Below are 19788 nucleotides of genomic sequence, written 5' to 3'. Positions count from 1 at the left end.
TCAGTGCCCTGATAAAATATGCCCCCCACAATTACATCATTTGCTGAGGGAGGGTATGAAATGTCTAAAAATATGGGACAAATCACTAAATGGTTTTAGGATCATTATTTTTCATGGGGACTGAGACAAAAAAAAGTTGGGGCTGAACCTCCAATGGATTTCAGTTCCACGTTACACCATGACTTTATTACATCTCACCTGTTACCACACCAACAAATACGCAACACCTACGTGACACCATACAGATGGGTTTGTTATAGTGGGGGAGCTAATATCCCAGTTGTAAAAAACTGCAAATGAGGCTTTTTGTCACGTCATGTTTCTATCTTAAGAAAGGTAGAGTCCACCTCGGGGCATCTTGTGGCTCCATTATTCAAGGAAAAACGCCCAAGTCCCCCCCCCCTCCCCCCACCTACAGTGACCTGGGCAGTGCTCTGAAGGGGACATGAGGCCATGAGGGTTAATGAAGAACGGGAGTGAGCTCCACGGTGGGGCTACTGGCGGGTCAAGGTCACTTAGAGGAAACCTGCATGTTGATGGCTGCCGGTTCGTGGGCCATGTGGTTCGACCACATGGGAGGGCATGGAAACTCTACACAGGTGAGGCAGGGATGGAGGCTCAAACCCGGGTCTCCTGCGAGGCAGTAGTCCTCAGCAGTGCATTATCTTGCCCCAACTGCAGCCAACATTTTTATTTCTTAAATAAAAAGTTCACAACACAATGTATGAGACCATTAATACCACTCGTATTTTCGGCTCAAATTATTTAGCTCATGGAATCTGGCAGGGACGCTAGTCTGGTTACTGCTTCTGAAGTACCAACAGAAGTTTTAATTAGTCTGTATTTTGAGTTTTGGTTATCTAAGGTAGTTGTTGGATCATTTGGAGAGAAAATGACCTAAACCCAGTCTGCAGGGTATGCTTTAGATTATTGGCAGAGTATCATCTCAAAAACAATAAAATACTGAGTGAGAAATTTGCCCTTCGTTTGCATTTATTCAACTCCATTCAATTCAATTTAATTCAATTGAATTTATTTCCATACAGGCCCTCTTACAACACAGCTGCATTAGTGCAGTGTTTCTTAAAGCAGTCCTTGGGGATCCCCAGACAGTCCATGTTTTCACTCGCTCCCAATTCTCTGGGGGTCCCTGAGGACACCCCCCTAGGGTACTTACACAAGGGTATGTGACAATCCATTATTACCTCGTTTATCCAAAAATATTTGGTATCAGTTGAGAACAGTAGAGATGCTAATGGAGGATCACCGATATTTAACAGCATTGATGCTGCCTAGAATGACTCCACTGAGTGTCAATGAGGAAAGATCATGTGGAGTTCATTCAGTGTCGAAGTTGTCTGTGAGGAAGTTGAGGACAACCAATCAGCATTGACCAGGTGACTCAGTCTTTGTCCTTATGTCCTTGTAGTTTTCAATTAATGCTATCTAGCCAGAGATCTGAAATACCTAATGTAATAATGGTGTCTACATGCATAGATCTTGCTCAACTGCCCAAGGTAGTAATTAGTAATTAGTAATTAGTAATTAGTAATTAGCTGGAGAAAAAATTGTATTTCTCCTGTAACCAAACAGAAGCGGTTCTTGCTGGTTCACATGCATATATAACCCATCTGGACTTCATCGCCTTGTCACTGAAAAAGACTGGACAGCGGTATTGACACTGGGATGGCAGAGGTGCCAGCAATGGACACCATACCTGTTTCCACTCAAAGTGGGAAGTTTTCCGTCTCACCAAATGTTGGTGAGAAAGAGTCAAAATACAGTTACAGCGTGGACGATAAGTACTTCTACAACTGCGATGTCAACAGCATGGCTTCCACGAGATCAGAGGTCTTCTCAGGGTACAATACTTTGGATGCCCCGCCAAACTATGACTTTTATACAAAAACAGAGGTGTACGGGAGATCCCGCAAAACAAGACCTTCCCTCTTCCAGTTACATTCCATCATTCAGGTGAGGAGACCTTTTCAATGACTGTACAAATATATTTGTGCAAATTTATAAAACAGATAGGTGTAGTCAACTTTAATATCTTGGTATTAGCTATCATTAAGGTGATGGATGTAGAAACCCCATCTCACATGTCTGCTGATCTCTCTTGTACTGGCCAGGATTGCATTTGATTAGGCCTATACTTGTTTGCTCCTTTTCCCGATGTTTTCCATGTTTTTCTGAACCTGAATTTCTCATCCAAAATTTTCTTGGCCTGAATCTTACAATCCGAATTTTCAAAAGCCGAATTTTACAACCCGATCTTGAATTTTCATTACCACACAAACAACATAAATTGAAATTCGGGTAATGAGTTCAATTTCGATATCTTTAATTCAAGTTCAGGTAAACGTATTCAAGGTCGGGTTTTTTTTTATAAATTCAAATCCAGGTTCTGGTATTTAGGTAATGAAATTGAAGTTCAGGTTGACACACTGAAATTCGAGTAAATAAATTCAGATTCAGGTTGTGGTGAATTTGATTTCACGCCATATGTGAGCCCTGCAGTGGGTTTTTGCCCATATCCTGGGTCATACCCTGCCTTGCAGGCTCCAGACACCATGACCTTGAAGGTACAGAAAATGGATATAAAGATACTGACATGGTGTGCACGCCAACAAGGTGCTGAACATTAAAAAACACTGATGAGTTGATCTCTCAATCCATCCGTTTTTTCATACTGATTACCCAGAACAGGGTCATGGTTGGCTAGGAGCCATTATTTGATGCTGAAAGTTGCTGAAATCCTGCCCAGGGTTATTATTGTTAACGAAAACTAAAACTATAATGAACCTAAATAAAATAACATGCAAAAATAAAATAAAAAACTGAAGCTAAACAAAAATTATAAATATTGCTTCAAAACAAACGTCAAATACAGACGCTCCTGTACTTACGAACTTTCAACTTACGAACTTTCAGACATACAAACAAAGAGGACTGTAAGTCCAAATTGTGTTCCTTGGGCTCCCATTTCCTGTCCGCAACATAAATTTTTTTTTCTTCCCGCCAATCCCGCCCAGTACGACTTCTGGCCGCTACTCCCGCCGCGCAGCAGCGTAGCGTGCGAACTCCCAGCATCCTAGTTCTTTGTACTTGCGTATGCCCTTAAAATGATGTTGAATAACGACTTACGAACATTTCAAGTTAACAAACGGCCATTCGGAACGTAACTCGTTCATAAGTAGAGGAGTGTCTGTACTCACTTACTGATTTTAATACTGTTTTAAAAGTAGTGATATATTTAAACTTTGATTACTGTTAATAATTCCTGGACATTTTGAGGACATTAGTACGTAATGTGCACACTGTGCACTCATGTAGGATCCTCTAAAGATCAGATACATAAAATAGCTGTACAATTTTCAGTCTATGCCTAGAAATAAAATGTGTTAAATTAAAACTAAAATATATAAAAAGTAAATAGAAATAAATCTTCAAAACAACATCCAAGTGTGGCTTGGTGTAGTGGTTAGCACTTTTGTCTCACTCCTCTATGACCAGGGTTTAAGTCTCTGCTGTGGTTCCATGTGTGTGGAGTTTGAATGTTCTAACCTGTGTTGCTGTGGGGTTTTTTCTGGGTACTCTGCCCCCCGCCCCCACACCTCAGTCCAGCAACATGCTGAGGTCGACTGGAGTCACCAAAGTGCCTGTGAGTGTGAATGTGCCCTGTGATGGGTTGGGGTCCCATCCCGGGATGGGTTGGGGTCCCATCCTGGGATGTTCTCCACCTTGTGCCTGTACGCTCTAGATTCCCTGCAACCGTAAATAGGATAAGTGATTACAGAAAATAGATGGATAAAAACCAATAAAACTGTATTGATAAAAATTAACTAAGACTAAACTGGATTTTCAAATAAAAATAGCAAAATAAAGAGAACTAAATTACAAATTTAAAACTATAATAACACTGACCCCTTTCTCAGAAAATAATTATTTTTTATTAGCAAAATTGCCTCATTAAACATTGTAATTCTGTAAAAATACAAATGCTCACCAAGGATGCCATCACAATAATAAATGGCGTTATAATGAAGGAAGAACCTGGAGCCTAGAGATGTTTGTTCTGTTTGTTTGTTATGGCGCCTCTACGCTCCTACTGTCAGGAAGAGGGATCGCCACCCCCCCTGTATGAAGAGACTGATGGAGTGGGCCACGGAAACAGCTCAGATGAAGAGGGAGAGAGTCAGCCTCCCATAGAGCCAACGCGGTTTGGATGGGTGCAGGGCGTCATGGTAAGACACCGAACATTTGCTTCTCAGTCTCCATGGTTCATTACTGAGCAGCCTAATGGTCCACTGATGAACACTTAACATCCTCACATTGACTTACATTGTGACAACAGGAAAGCGTCTACGAGCCTCAGCCCTGCACTGTAGTGAGTTGACTTCCTTCCTACAGGTTCGGTGCATGCTAAACATCTGGGGCGTGATCCTCTACCTGCGCCTGCCCTGGATTACAGCGCAGGCTGGAATCGGTGCGTAGGCTTCTGCTCCACCTAAAATCAGCCTGCTATCCTGGAAACATTATTTTCGCAGTGCTGTGAGCAGCAGCTTGCTGACATGTTGGGCTCTGTGTAGCTCGTAATCTAGCAAAACTTATTGTGGCAGATCTGACACCTCGTATGGAGACAAGAAATTAATCTGAATAACTGTCCATGAAAATTATTGCTATTCGTTATCAATCAAGGAGACATTACGCCCTTTTCCAATCCCCTTATGTGTATGGAGTCTCGCCGACAAATGGCCATACCTCATGCTGACCAGCTCCTGATCCATCCAGGCCTCGCCTGGATCATCATCCTGCTCTCTTCCTGCATCACCGGCATCACGGGCTTGTCCACTTCCGCCATCGCCACGAACGGCAAGGTCAAAGGAGGTATGTGATGTGTTTCTACGATGGGGCTCAGAGGCTAAACCTCTGTGCCTGTGATCAGAAGGTTGCTGGTTCAGGCCCAGCTTCAGCACATCTGCGGGTCCTAGAGAGCAACTTATAGGAGGTCTAAAGAGAATTTCCCTACGGGATCAATATTAATTATTATTATTATTATCTACTGCCCAACTGCAGCTACACTTCCCCAGTGTCTAGGGTGCTCCTCAAGTTTTAAATTGGGATTTTTTTCACACCTGGATGCTTTACTGGACTAATTCCAGTTAAATACCACTGGCTTCTGAATGTGCAGAGCTGTAGACCAGGAGTTCATCCCTTAGCCTGGCTATTCCTTCTATATAGACTGTGGATAGCCTGCATTTTTGCTTGCTCTGTGATCAGCCTGTACTCACTGTGGTGACACTCCCACCCCCTCCCCCCAACAACCCTCTTTACAGGAGGCACCTACTTCCTGATCTCCCGCAGTCTGGGACCCGAGCTGGGCGGCTCCATTGGCCTCATCTTCGCCTTCGCCAACGCTGTGGCGGTCGCCATGCACACTGTGGGTTTCGCCGAGACTGTGCAGGCACTTATGCAGGTGAGAGTGTCTTCGCTTACCATGGTCAGGGCTTGGTAACACAGCCCAAGGTACGGTATAGCACAAGAACCCTTCGTGTTTACTTTAAAATAATAGGATCCTTCGGTAACACTTTATTTAAAGCAGTCACGTATAATGCATTATAGATACCATCTTAATGCATTATAGATACCCTCATAATGCATTATAATGCATTCATAAAGCATTATAAACACGGCTATAACTATAAAAAGGCATAACACATTATAGCCATGTTTATTATGCATTATGAACGCTTTATGAAGCTCTCATCTGTAATGCACTATAAATTCCTTCATAATGCATAATGGTTTACACTGACCTTTATAATGCATTATGAAGGTATCTTTGATGCATTACAATGACTGCTTTAAGTGTTACCAATCGTTCATTTTTATAGTGACAGATTTGTTGGGGTTCTATGGTTTCCTGCACATCTCCTAAGTTCGACTGACTTCCAGCCCCCATACCCTCCCAGGAGAATAACGCCATGATGGTAGATCGCCTTAATGACATCCGCATCATCGGGGTGATCACCGTCTCCTGCTTGCTGCTCATCTCCCTGGCTGGGATGGAGTGGGAGTCCAAGGTGAGGCCCGGAGATAAAAATTCTGTAGCCTCTGTTGTCTGCCTGTCTTGTCTTGGTTACCTTGAAGTTAGTTGAATGCATGATGGGATGTGCTGTGCTATGCACCTGGATGGTGCGTATTCTGGTTTTTACCATCTCGAGCTGAAGGTTCCGTTTTCCGATGCAGGCCCAGGTTCTCTTTTTCCTGGTCATCATGGTCTCCTTTGCCAGCTACATCGTGGGCACCATCATGCCAGCCACACCTCAGAAGCAGGCAAAAGGCTTCTTCAGCTATAAAGGTCAGAGGCTGGCTTTTCGGACAACCTACTGTAATTCCTCATAATGTTTTCAGGCTTTATTACTCAAATGTCATTAAGTTAGCTAGTTAACTCATTAACTAGCTGAATTCAATCATTTTCAAACCTTAGGCTGTATGTAGATAAGGCCTGTAAACTAAAATGAGGTGTAATTCAGTGAATGATTGACTTAGGGTGGCACAGTGTATCAGGGTGGCACAGTGTATCAGCGGGCAGCGCCATTGCCTCCAGGGTCGGGGGTTTGGCTCCAGTTTCCATCCTGTGTGGATATTGCATGTTCTCCCAGTGCTGCTCTGGGTTCCCCTCAGTACTCCAGTTTTCTCCTGCAGCCCAAAGACATGCAGTTAAGTCAATAGGGCTGGTCCTAGCTGGTGTGGCAGACCCCATCCAAGACAAACTGAAATTGGCTGGCAAGTCAGCGCACCCTAGGCAAACGCCTATGCTGCCTATAGACGAGCCCTGGGTGTCAATAGATTGCCCATATTGTGTGTTTATGTGTATATATGTGTGTGTGCCCTGCAATGGACTGCCACTGTTTAAGGGTCTGAGAGATGAACTGGCAGTATAATCTTGTTTTGGATAAAGGATGGATGCATGCATGCAATCACGATGCAATTAGGGGTCCTCAATGTTCCTTGAAGACATTGTGCCACACAATGATTGTTCCGTTCCTGTGACTGACGCAGCTCTGTACTCTGCACTAGCTGGCATTTTTGCGGCAAACTTTGTCCCAAGCTGGCGAGGTCCAGAGGGCAGCTTTTTCGGCATGTTCTCCATCTTCTTCCCCTCGGCCACGGGTATCCTTGCTGGAGCCAACATCTCAGGTGACCTCAAGGCAGGTTGACCCTTTTGCATCATGATGAACCGTTTTTATGACCAGGGAACAGTGATATAACAAAGTATATTCTGTAGCCTTGTTTCCACCAGCGTGGTGCCGGTGCAAGACTTTTCCCCAATCCGGCACTGGTTTCACGTTTCAGCTGCAAAGATTTCTCAGATTGTGGCCCCAAAACGTCAGCATAAGTGGGACAGGCTATGGCGTCCAAACGCTCCATATACCCGGAAAATTCAATCTATAACCGATAGTCTAATAACGGCGGTACTGGCAGTGAGAGCTTGTCAGCTTATTAGTATAAATATGTCACAGGTCGAATAAATAAACTATTATGGTGTTTGAGTGCATGCATGTATGCATTTTGAGTTCTCAAAAGGCACCTTGCGAGAACCAGCCCAGTACCGGCACCTGCAGCTGCGTGTTGGTGGTAACAAGACATTAAAACCCCTCATTTGCAATATTCAAACCCAAATAACAGACAACACCACCTCCAAACATTAAAATATACCCAACCAATAAGAATTATCTTGCATTTATTGTTAACGTTAATTGTGGGGCAGCATGTGGCTCAGTGGGCTGTGCCTGTGATCAGAAGGTTGCCAGTTCGAACCCAGCCTTGCGACGTCTGTGGGTCCTTGAGCAAGGTTCTTAATCCCCAGCTCCCTGGGTGCCGCTACGGGTGGCTGCCCTTTGCGGACAGCACACTCTACCAAGAGCAAGTTGGGGGAACCGTAGAGAATTTCCCCACAGGGATCAATAAAGTATCTGTTGTTATTATTATTATTATTATTATTAATGGTTCTAACATTAATCTCTAAAGGACTAAAGATGAAGTACATCATTCACATGTTAACATAGGACTATCTCTGGATTTTCTTGCTAACGTTTTGTTTAGGTGTCCATGTCCTTCTGCCTTATGTCATCTTCTGCGACCCATGGTACTTTTGCAGGACCCCGCAGTTGCCATTCCTAGGGGGACACTGCTGTCCATCTTCTGGACTACACTGTCGTACCTCATCATCTCCGCCACCATCGGTAAGCTTAATCCCTCAGGAGATTCTACCATCTGTCAATGATCCAACCCTTGCAAAAATCGGTTGTTTAAAAAAAATATTTCTTCCTGAACTGTGTCACTCCATGAAAGTCCAGGTCAACAGGAAAAAAGACAGACTCTTAAGAGAAATGCTCAAAATAAATCTATCCATCTGTCTGTCCGTCCATTTGCCCATCCATCCATCCATCCATCCATCCATCCATCCACCCATTTTCTGAAACTGCTTGTCCTACTCAGGGTCTCGGGGGGGTCTGGAGCTTCTCCTGGAGGCTATAGGCACCAAGCAGGAAACAATGCTGGATGACATTTTATTCAGAGATGACATTTTGCCCCCATGTAACGGAATATATCAGTATAGTATGAATTGATTGCAGTACATGCGAGTTTTTGTGTTTTAGCATCATGTGTAGTCCGCGATGCATCAGGGGATCTCAATGGCACTATATACATGAGCAACTCAACAGACTGCGTGGGACTGGCGTGCCAGTATGGCTGGGATTTCAGCGAATGCATCAACAACAAGACCTGCACCTATGGCATCAGTAACTACTACCAGGTAAATACACCCAAAACACTCACAAAAACAGCACCAAGCCTGAGTGTATTTTGTTTGGGTCTTAATACTTGTCACAGCCCTAGACACAAGCTGACTCACAAGTAAAACATGTTTTATGGAGCATGACCCTGTTGAGTTACAAGCATCAATAATAGCTTTTGGATCAGGAGCATTTAACAAATTTGTCAGTTGGAGTTCCAGCTAAATATGTAGGAAAATGTTACTGAGGTTCTGTGCTCTCCTCATCCCCGAGTCTGTGCTCCTGAGTCCTCCTCATCCCCGAGTCTGTGCTCCTGAGTCCTCCTCATCCCCGAGTCTGTGCTCCTGAGTCCTCCTCATCCCCGAGTCTGTGCTCCTGAGCCCTCCTCATCCCCGATCCTGTGCTCCTGAGTCCTCCTCATCCCCGAGTCTGTGCTCCTGAGTCCTCCTCATCCCTGAGTTTGTGCTCCTGAGTCCTCCTCATCCCCAAGTCTGTGCTCCTGAGTCCTCCTCATCCCAGAGTCTATGCTCCTGAGTCCTCCTCATCCCCGAGTCTATGCTCCTGAGTCCTCCTCATCCCCGAGTCTGTGCTCCTGAGTCCTCCTCATCCCCGAGTCTGTGCTCCTGAGTCCTCCTCATCCCCGAGTCTGTGCTCCTGAGTCCTCCTCATCCCCGAGTCTGTGCTCCTGAGTCCTCCTCATCCCTGAGTCTGTGCTCTTGTGTCCTGCACTTCCCTACCTCAGAGTATGAGCATGGTGTCTGCCTTCGGGCCCCTCATCACTGCTGGCATCTTTGGAGCCACGCTCTCCTCAGCCTTGGCCTGCCTTGTCTCCGCACCCAAAGTCTTTCAGGTACCACAGATACCTGCCAGCCGTGTCTATCTGACACATGTATCCACTTGGACACACAAAACTTTGAAACAGATTATATTAGACTAAAAGGTTTTGCATTTTGGGATTTTAGGCAGTTGAAGAAAGCAGTTGATTTGATGAAATATCTCCATAAGGATGTATCTATTAGATTAAGCCAGAAATATAATACACAGCAATGCTCTTCCTCAAAGTCACACCAGACTTTTTCACTTTATCCTGAAAACCTAACCATCCTCCCACTCTTGTGTAACACTGACACACTCTCTCTCACACACACACACAAACACACACCTGCAAATGCGTGTCCACGCCCACTCAGCTGTGACTCAGTTCTCAGACTCAGAAATGAAACTACTGTGAGGACAGGAGGTACAGATGAGCGATATGCAAACTGTTTCTATATATAGGGAGTTACAGGTGTGTGTATTTATGCATAACTGGGGCATGTGCGTATGACAGTGACAGTTGGTGTGTTCAAATAAGAATGTTACTTGTTCTGATATAATGTTACTTATTCTTTAAGCAACCTGAACATTGTTTTGTAATGTAACAAATCTTCTCCTCCCCTCCCCCACCATACTAACAGTGCCTATGCAAAGACAGACTGTATCCAGCAATCGGCTTCTTCGGGAAAGGTTATGGGAAGAATGATGAGCCAATCAGAGGCTACCTACTCGCCTACATCATCGCCGTCTGCTTCATTCTCATTGGTAGGTCGGACAGTTTGGCAGGAGGTGGACAATTTCAATCAGATTACATTTTGACAGAAGTCTTAAAATGCTTCAGTAAGGTCTTCCTTAGCGTATATATAAAATGTCCCCGCTTTGTTGTTTGAGATGATCTGCCTTTGAATGGTCCTTGAGTGTTAAACACGCCACGTCTGAGAGAGGGAGCTCTAATGTGGGCCCCGTCGACGAGCGGTGTCTGGGAGAGGTATTCGGCGATGATGTCATGCTGCCATTGTCTCTCCCACGCAGCCGAGCTGAACACCATTGCTCCCATCATCTCCAACTTCTTCCTCTGCTCCTACGCCCTCATCAACTTCAGTTGTTTCCACGCCTCCATCACTAACTCCCCTGGTAAAAGCGTCTGGTTTGGCTGAGGCGGGGTGGGGGGGGGGGGGGGGGGGTCAGCTTATGGTAATGCAGTAGAAACCATGAGAAAATTGGTATCGCATCCCATGGACCTGAGTGCTGAAGGCAGAACCTCCCTCACCAAAATGTCTGGCTCCGGGTTCTTCAAATCTGGACCTTGATTCTAAATCCAGGCCTTGCTTTCAGTTCTCCCAGGTAGTTACAGGTAAAGAAGGGTGGGAAATCAGCAGTGCTCAGACCTTGAGGAGTATGGTTTGAGTAGTTCTGGTCTAGCTGAACTATAAACAGGATTAATGGATGTTACACGAATGGCAAAAATGTCAGCAAGCTGCAACAAATTTCTTACTAAGCAAACAATAATAATATTGCAGGTCTGCTGGTGCTCAGGGACCCTACTTTCAAAATATAATAATTTGTGCAGATGATTCTGTTTTGACACGTGTTGCATGTTCACATTAACAAACGACCACGCCCACAAATGCGTGCGAGCTGAGCCCGTTCTTCCGGCGGTTTCCACAGGGTGGCGCCCATCCTTCCGCTTCTACAGCAAGTGGCTGTCGCTGCTGGGCGCCATAGTCTCGGTGGTCATCATGTTCCTGCTGACCTGGTGGGCGGCCCTCATAGCTATCGGCATCATTATCTTCCTGCTAGCCTACGTGCTGTACAAGAAGCCAGGTGGGAACCACACACGTCTCACCCCACACGCCAGAGACAGGCGGCCGCAATCCCGTTTACAAGTGTAGCACTTCGAAATGCATCTGAAATGAGCCAATCAGATGACAGATCCGATTGTTCTCATCAAACACAGCTATAGTCAGTAAACATATACAGATATACAGTAACATACCATGTTGAACTATAACTGATGCTACTGTATATCTGTTAATGGCCATATGTCTATATTATTTTTACATCATACCAGTAATTGAATAAATGTCAGATGCTAAAGAAATTAAAGTATTTGCACCAATTGTCTGAATGGACCAGAACTGCTTAGGCATAGTGACAGAACATTCGTTTGTTCATAGTACAATACCCACTGTGCAATACTATCTATCTATCTATCTATCTATCTATCTATCTATCTATCTACCCAACATAATGTACTTTGTGTGTGTTGTGCTGTGCAACTTCAGGTGTAAACTGGGGATCCTCAGTTCAGGCCAGTTCCTACAACATGGCCCTATCCTACTCTGTGGGCCTCAACAACATTGAAGACCACATCAAGAACTACAGGTAGCCGGAAAATTTTATTTCCGAGCCCTCCCCCCACCCTCTCCGTGGCAGAGTAGACTCCCCCCAGAGCGGCCTTCTCTTCCCACCACACAGGCCGCAGTGTCTGGTGCTCAGCGGCCCCCCCAGTTTCCGGCCAGCCGTGGTGGACTTCGTCAGCACCTTCACGAAGAACCTAAGCATGATGATGTGCGGGAACGTGGTCACGGTGAGCTGCTTCGCCCCCTTCGCCTCGTCCTCGTCCGGGATTGGGGATAATGGGGAGCTAATCGCTAATCGCTAATCGCTTGGACATGCATAAGAAAGAATCTGTGCCCATGAGACATTTCAAATAAAGTTGGAACGATTCAAACAGCTGTTGAAGAAGCTGTTCTGGAAGATAACCAAGGTTTTGCCCCTCAATAAGCACACACATGATGCACATGCTCTTCCTCCTTCTCCTCCTCCTCCCACAGGACAGCCCCTCCTCTGAGTCCACTGAAGCAGCACACAGTAACAGTCATGTCACATGGCTAAACAAGCGGCAAGTTAGGTCTTTCTACCGTGGTGTGGTTGCGGTTGACCTGCGCTCTGGGGTGCAGATGCTGCTTCAGGTGGGTGACCTTCCTGTCCCTGTGCACATGCTTCTCCTCTCACTCTTTTCCCTGTCGGTCCCGCCTTCCTCACCAAAGCCAGCATCTCTAGCAAGTCAGACTCATCTACTGATGACAATCATGGGTACTCTAGGGGCATGAACCCCCCCCCCCCCCCCCATTTGGCAAATGCTACTATCAACGACATATATTTCTTCAGATTGAAAGTGGTAATCCTGTGGTGGGGGGATCCATGCCCCTTTAGTACCCAGGTGACATTTTGTCAGGAGGCCCAGACTCTCTATCTACGCCCAATGATATTTTATGTAACTGCAATGTAATTGGTCACATTTAAATGTCAAAAAGAGTAATTTCACTGAAACTGCTTCTGACTGGTTATTATACATTGTTGTATTTTTGGCTGCTGATTAGACGTGTTTATTCAAACAGACTTGCAAAGCTAACAGTGTTACATTAGGAGTTTATACAGCTGGATACTTTGCCTGTGGGTGCTATAGCGGGGAACTTAAATACCAAGAATACCAGGATTTAAAACTGCAGGGTACCTGCCGTCTCGTGTTTCCCCATCCAGGCATCTGGGTTAGGTCGCATGAAGCCCAACGTGCTGGTGCTGGGGTACAAGAAGAACTGGCGCAAGGATAAGCCATGCTGCATGGACAACTACATCGGGGTCATACAGTGAGTCAGTGCAGTTCACGCTGCATGGACAACTACATCGGGGTCATACAGTGAGTCAGTGCAGTTCACGCTGCATGGACAACTACATCGGGGTCATACAGTGAGTCAGTGCAGTTCACGCTGCATGGACAACTACATCGGGGTCATACAGTGAGTCAGTGCAGTTCACGCTGCATGGACAACTACATCGGGGTCATACAGTGAGTCAGTGCAGTTCACGCTGCATGGACAACACCATCGGGGTCATACAGTGAGTCAGTGCAGTTCACGCTGCATGGACAACTACATCGGGGTCATACAGTGAGTCAGTGCAGTTCACGCTGCAAGGACAACTACATCGGGGTCATACAGTGAGTCAGTGCAGTTCACGCTGCATGGACAACTACATCGGGGTCATACAGTGAGTCAGTGCAGTTCACGCTGCATGGACAACTACATCGGGGTCATACAGTGAGTCAGTGCAGTTCATGCTGCAAGGACAACTACATCGGGGTCATACAGTGAGTCAGTGCAGTTCATGCTGCATGGACAACTACATCGGGGTCATACAGTGAGTCAGTGCAGTTCATGCTGCAAGGACAACTACATCGGGGTCATACAGTGAGTCAGTGCAGTTCATGCTGCAAGGACAACTACATCGGGGTCATACAGTGAGTCAGTGCAGTTCATGCTGCAAGGACAACTACATCGGGGTCATACAGTGAGTCAGTGCAGTTCATGCTGCATGGACAACTACATCGGGGTCATACAGTGAGTCAGTGCAGTTCATGCTGCATGGACAACTACATCGGGGTCATACAGTGAGTCAGTGCAGTTCATGCTGCAAGGACAACTACATCGGGGTCATACAGTGAGTCAGTGCAGTTCATGCTGCATGGACAACTACATCGGGGTCATACAGTGAGTCAGTGCAGTTCATGCTGCATGGACAACTACATCGGGGTCATACAGTGAGTCAGTGCAGTTCATGCTGCAAGGACAACTACATCGGGGTCATACAGTGAGTCAGTGCAGTTCATGCTGCAAGGACAACTACATCGGGGTTATACAGTGAGTCAGTGCAGTTCATGCTGCATGGACAACTACATCGGGGTTATACAGTGAGTCAGTGCAGTTCATGCTGCGTGAGGTTATAATCACAAACAAATATTACTACACTAAACAGAATGTTTCATTTTTGATTTTTATTTATGAGGAGGATTTGATTTTTATTTCCAAATTTTTCTCAAAGTGCTAAAGGTCATGTCCTGAGGCATATCTAGAGGTGGAGGAACTATGGGATGGATGCTGGCCATCATGTCTGAGCTCCTGATCACGGCTTCCCTCTTTTGGTTGTATTGTGTTTCCCAGTGACGCCTTTGACCTGCAGTATGGCGTCGGTGTGTTGCGCATGAAGGAAGGTCTGGACATGTCCCACAACATGCAGGCCCACGGTGAGGATCCCAGCATCCGGCATGTGTCTTTGCTTCAGCCCTCAGCCTCAAATGTCAACCCCTTCCTTTCCCGCAGTGAACCCCGGGTTCGAGGCGTCCACTGAGCAGGCTCACAGCAATGGCGGAACGCTGACCATCCCTACAGAGAGCACATGTGTGTAACAGCAGGAGCCTTCACTTCTGTTATTATTGTTTACATTTTTTAACTTGGATAAGTTTTTATTTTATTTCAGTTAGTTTACAAAGCAATATTTGTCATTTTTATGTAGTGGTAGTGTTTATTTTATTTTCGTCTTTCAGTTCACGAAAATGTTTTCTTACAGTTTTAGTTTCTATTAATGATAAAAACCACAGCCTCCACCTCTTCTGCCCCAGCTGGCCGTTCTCTCAGATGCCCCCCTCACAGCATTAAAGTGTATATCTTCATGGGATGGGGGGGTGTGCGTGTCTGTTTCAGTGGACCCGGACGCCCTAGTCGCTGAGCTCCAGCCCCGCACTGTGTTCCAGTCCAAGCAAGGAAAGAAGACCATTGATGTGTACTGGCTCTCCGATGACGGAGGTGAGTCCGTGAGCAGAGACTGCATCACGTCCAAAATCAGGAGGACAGGGCTGTGGGATTCGTGTGGCAGAAGTCGGAGCCTTAATCCCGAGAGACCGCTGCGATCTGTCGATAGGCCTGACGCTGCTCATCCCGTATCTGCTGACCCGCAAGAAGCGCTGGGCGAGATGTAAGGTGCGCATCTTCGTGGGGGGAGATGTCCAGCAGGTGGAGGAGCAGAGGAAAGAGTGAGTGATGATCTTGGCCAGCGTCGTCTCAGCCAGGGAGAAGTCAGGACCGCACACAGGCAGACTGTAGCGGAGACTAACACAACGCTGTGTGTTTGTATGCAGGACTTACATAGACAACAAACTTTAAATAGCAGTTAGCATGTGTGTAGATCTTCAGATAGCATTGATCTGGCGTTATGAAAGACAGTCCACATAGTCATCAACATAAACAAATGTTTTACAGGTTATTTGAAATCTTGAGTCCTTTGATTAGTACTACACTGACATTAAAGTCACACCTGTCCATGCTGTTTCTGTTGTCTTTCACTGCCTTGACATTTTCCCACAATGCTTTGCTTCCCCTGCCATCTTCCAGAATCATGGCCCTCATCACCAAGTTCCGTCTCCGTTTCCATGATGTTGTGGTGCTTCCTGACATTAATGAGAGACCGCGACCTGAAAAGTATGACCCGCACTTTCCTGCCCAGCTCAGCCTACTGTCCTTTCACCCATACTGTACTTCTCCCATGACATTATATATTTGTATAAGAATGTACGTATGCATGTTGTTTGCAGTGATGAGAAAAATTAAGATTTAAGGCTAATGTCAGGTAGTTTTACCTGCCTGATATAATCGTTACTTATTTACATATAAATGATTTATAAAATTAATGATTTAGCCCACAACACCTTCCAGAGATCAGATAGCTTCAGTGGTATTTAGTGAGATTTGATTACGATGCAGCTTCATAACCACCCAGGTGACTAGAGCACCCCAACCTCATTTGTTCTGGTGATGCAGTGGGGGCCAGTTGTCTCTGTTTCTCTCTCCTCGTCTCTCCTCATCAGCGTGAAGAGATTTGAGGACCTACTTCAGCCCTACAAGGTGAAAAACATGCATAAGGATGGGCAGTCAGGCATCCCTGTGACTGAGAGCTGTCCATGGATGGTATCTGACGAGGACCTGGAGAGAAACAAAGCTAAGGTGAAAATGTTTGGGGATCGTGCTTCCTGTTGGGCACTGATAAGACATGTAGACAACAAGATGGAGTACACTGCAATTGTAGTACTGGGTGGTCAGTTTACAACACTTGGAAAGTTGCGGTGTGACACATTGTGGTATACTAATTATAGTGTGTAGTGCTCCAGGCTGTGTATTGTCGCGTACTTGTCTTTAATGTTTGCATTTTGTCCTTCAGTCTCTTCGACAGATTCGTCTGAATGAAATTTTGCAGGATTACTCCAGAGATGCAGCCCTGATTATCGTGTAAGTGAGTTGAGGCAATTCAGGAGAAATAAGTGCTGTCAAGGACTTGGCCAGTTAAAGCACAACACCCACTGATCCTGGGTGTGTGTGGGGGGAGAGCTTTAGACAAGCTTGGCTGGTTGTTCAGTTGAATATTACACCTTCATTTGTCATAGTCTCTCCCGGCTATGCAACCCAATGTCAGCTCAATGTGAAACACATGACTGCCCACATGTTCCGATAACCTGCTCCGCTCATTCACGTTGCTTCATTCTCCTGCTTCTTGTGTTTCCATGTCCTGTTCCTACCGTCACCCGGCTCCTGTTTCCAGATTTTGTTTCAACCATCCAGTTGAGTATAAAGAATGACAGTGACAGAATACTCGACTGGTTGGTTGAAACAAAATCTTGCTCTTGATTTTTACTTTCTGGACCTGAAATTTCCACCTCTGGTCACACGTACCACATACTTTTGGTGAAAATTTGAGCTGAAAATTTAAAAAGGGGGGGGGGCAATCTAACACAATTATAACACAATGATGTACAGTGTGCCTCTTTCTTTATTTGTCACTGTATATCGGTCACCCATCCTCCCCCCGTCTTTGCTTCTGATAGGACCATGCCCGTAGGCAGAAGAGGTGCCTGTCCAAGTGCCCTCTACATGGCCTGGCTGGAGACCCTGTCATGTGACCTGCGACCACCGGTCTTCCTCGTCAGGGGCAACCAACAGAATGTGCTCACCTTCTACTGCCAGTAGTCGGCCGCTGTCTCTCCAGCACCACTTAGTCTTTGCAGTTGCAGTAGTGTAGAATTCTTTTTAGGATCTTCTTTAAGGAGCTAGTCTGAGAATGTTTAGCACTTTGGCGTTGTGGGAAATGATCTGATGTGCTATATGGCCAAAATATGTGGACGGCCCTATTAATTAGGTGAATTGCCTAAATAGGTCACAGCCACTGCTGACTTGGGGGTATGATTAAGCACACAGTAATGCAAACTCCTGCAACAGACATTAGCAGCAGAATGTGTGGCTGTGCAGAAGAGCTTAGTGACTTTGCCCACGACACCATCACAGGACACCGTCTTTCCAAAACAGTCCGTTCACCACATTTCTGCCTTGCTAGAGTGAAGTGAAGTGGCTGTGAAGGTGAAAACATCAGGGAGCAAGTTCAGTTGAAAGGTGGGAAGCCTCACGAGCTGACAGAAAAAAAGGGTCCTGATCACCCAACATCAATGCCCAGTCTGATGGGCAGCAAATCCCACCAGCAATGTTCCACCATCTAACGGCAAGCCCTCCCGAACCGTAGAGGCCGTTATAGCAACACTGGGCCAACCGAACTCATCTTAGTACCTTTGGTTTCGGAATGAGTGGGCAGACGAGCTCCTGTTCATATACTTTTGGCCATAGAGTGTATCACACTGCGAGCCCAACTGAAGCACAGTAATGATAATTATAAATTATTATTATTTTGAGTCAAATTGTCTTACATTGTTAGTTTTTGTAAATGTCATTATTCTGCTTCTTACCCACAATTTAATTCTGCACTTTGAAGCAGTAACTAGTTTTCCTCAAACTCTGCAAATAGGAATTTATAAAACTTCAGCATTGTTTCATTGTGGCTAAATGTTTTATTGCGTCTGATGTGAATGTCATTCCCGGTTGATTATTATAAATTACAACCAGCACTAACCAGGGGGGCTGTCCACAAAGCAGGATTTCTCAGTTAGCCTCGTTAGCTTAATCTAGAAGTCATGACTGTCCAATAGAAATGCTCCTTACTTAAACTCTTATTGGACAATCATGACTTCTAGTTTAAGTTAAATGAGGAATCTTGCTTTGTGGAAAACCCGCCAGATTTGTGATCTGGGCCTTGGAAACTGTGTTCTTAAGAATCTTGTTCAAATCAAAGCTACCCCTATAATCATTTTGATATACACATTCCAATTGCATTCAATGGCATTTTAGGTTCTATAAATTAACTTGTGAATGAGAAGTTGTATTAATGCTACTGCTCTAATGAAATATTCATTTATTTATTTTGCATAGTGGCTGGTAGGTAGCTGTTCTGTCAACTTGATGTTATTCAAACTGCCTCTATGTTGAGGTATTATAACTCTGTTTGCTGTGGCTTGGTAGCTCATTGGGTAATACTGTAGTTTTTTTTTTTACCATTAGGGCTGTGGGTTTGAATCCAGTCCCAGTTCTGTGCATGTGAAGTTCGGGTGGGTTTCCTCTGGTGATTTCAGAACATGCAGTTTTACTTGCATTGGTATCTCAATGCTGCCCTGAGTATAAGACAACCTTGCGATGGACTGGAATCACATCTAGGGAAACACCTCCTCTTACGCATTCAGGGAAACCAAGTGATTCGATTTATTAATGTTAATAATCCATTATGGCAGTTAAATGTTTATAGTTGCTTAATAAAACAAGGGCTGTTAGCGTGTCTGAACAAAACGTCCTTTAGTCTTTTATCATAGTATAAAGTTTAACATGTTATAAACAAAATGTGTAATCCATGTGTTTTCAATCAACAGTCCAATACTAAGTGATTAACTATGAATAATTATAGTTTCAAACGAACATATTCAAAAGGTTATCAAGTTTGACTTAAAAGCAATAAAACGGCACACATAGAACGGCAGCAAAGTTTCATGGAAACTAGGAGTACAGTGCACAATCCTCCTATATTAAATCAGGATATCTGTAGTAATCACAGGATTAGCTGTCGTCAATTATTAATTGATCTTATAATAGCAATTAATCAAAACAGTAATGGATGTGTTCTTCTTGTGCTCGTGTCCTGATCCTAACAAAAGGCTGGTCATACTATATCGCTGCAATAAAAAGATACCACAGTTATTAAACATATCATGAACGAAAGAAGTACAACCGATAGCTTTAACTGCACACTTACACATAATCAGAATTAGCGAACTACCTAGAGTGTAACAGTTGCTTTCGGTACAGAATCTATTGCGTCAGCATGCTAGCTGCGCATGCACAGTTTGCTTCGCTAGTTCCGGATGTATTTGTAAAACCATTGCAAATGATTGACCAATCATTGA

General features: G+C 45.0%; 1 protein-coding gene and 1 long non-coding RNA gene across 2 annotated transcripts; one reads left to right on the top strand and one right to left on the bottom strand.

Annotated features, from left to right (window-relative positions):
* Positions 1-1629: 1629 nt before the first annotated feature.
* Positions 1630-19174, top strand: slc12a3 (solute carrier family 12 member 3). The gene is made up of 26 exons (XM_023827232.2): positions 1630-1974; positions 4119-4247; positions 4414-4489; positions 4795-4890; positions 5340-5479; positions 5976-6086; positions 6253-6364; positions 7087-7217; positions 8168-8252; positions 8670-8827; positions 9550-9657; positions 10265-10388; positions 10656-10757; positions 11292-11447; positions 11909-12008; positions 12102-12213; positions 12461-12598; positions 13170-13276; positions 14627-14709; positions 14786-14863; positions 15167-15268; positions 15384-15495; positions 15854-15940; positions 16327-16462; positions 16677-16744; positions 17338-19174. The coding sequence occupies exons 1-26, from the start codon at positions 1687-1689 to the stop codon at positions 17477-17479; spliced, it is 3081 nt and encodes a 1026-aa protein (XP_023683000.1). The 5' UTR covers positions 1630-1686; the 3' UTR covers positions 17480-19174.
* LOC111851897 (uncharacterized) lies at positions 19079-19730 on the bottom strand. The gene is made up of 2 exons (XR_002840120.2): positions 19638-19730; positions 19079-19557 (listed from the first exon to the last, which is right to left on the bottom strand). It is a non-coding gene; the product is annotated as an uncharacterized lncRNA (long non-coding RNA).
* Between the last annotated feature and the right edge of the window lie 58 nt (positions 19731-19788).

This window comes from Paramormyrops kingsleyae, chromosome 13 (assembly GCF_048594095.1).
Source record: "Paramormyrops kingsleyae isolate MSU_618 chromosome 13, PKINGS_0.4, whole genome shotgun sequence".
NCBI lineage: Eukaryota > Metazoa > Chordata > Actinopteri > Osteoglossiformes > Mormyridae > Paramormyrops > Paramormyrops kingsleyae.
Note: the sequence above shows the minus strand (reverse complement) of the source record. Positions and strands in the feature narration are given on the sequence as shown.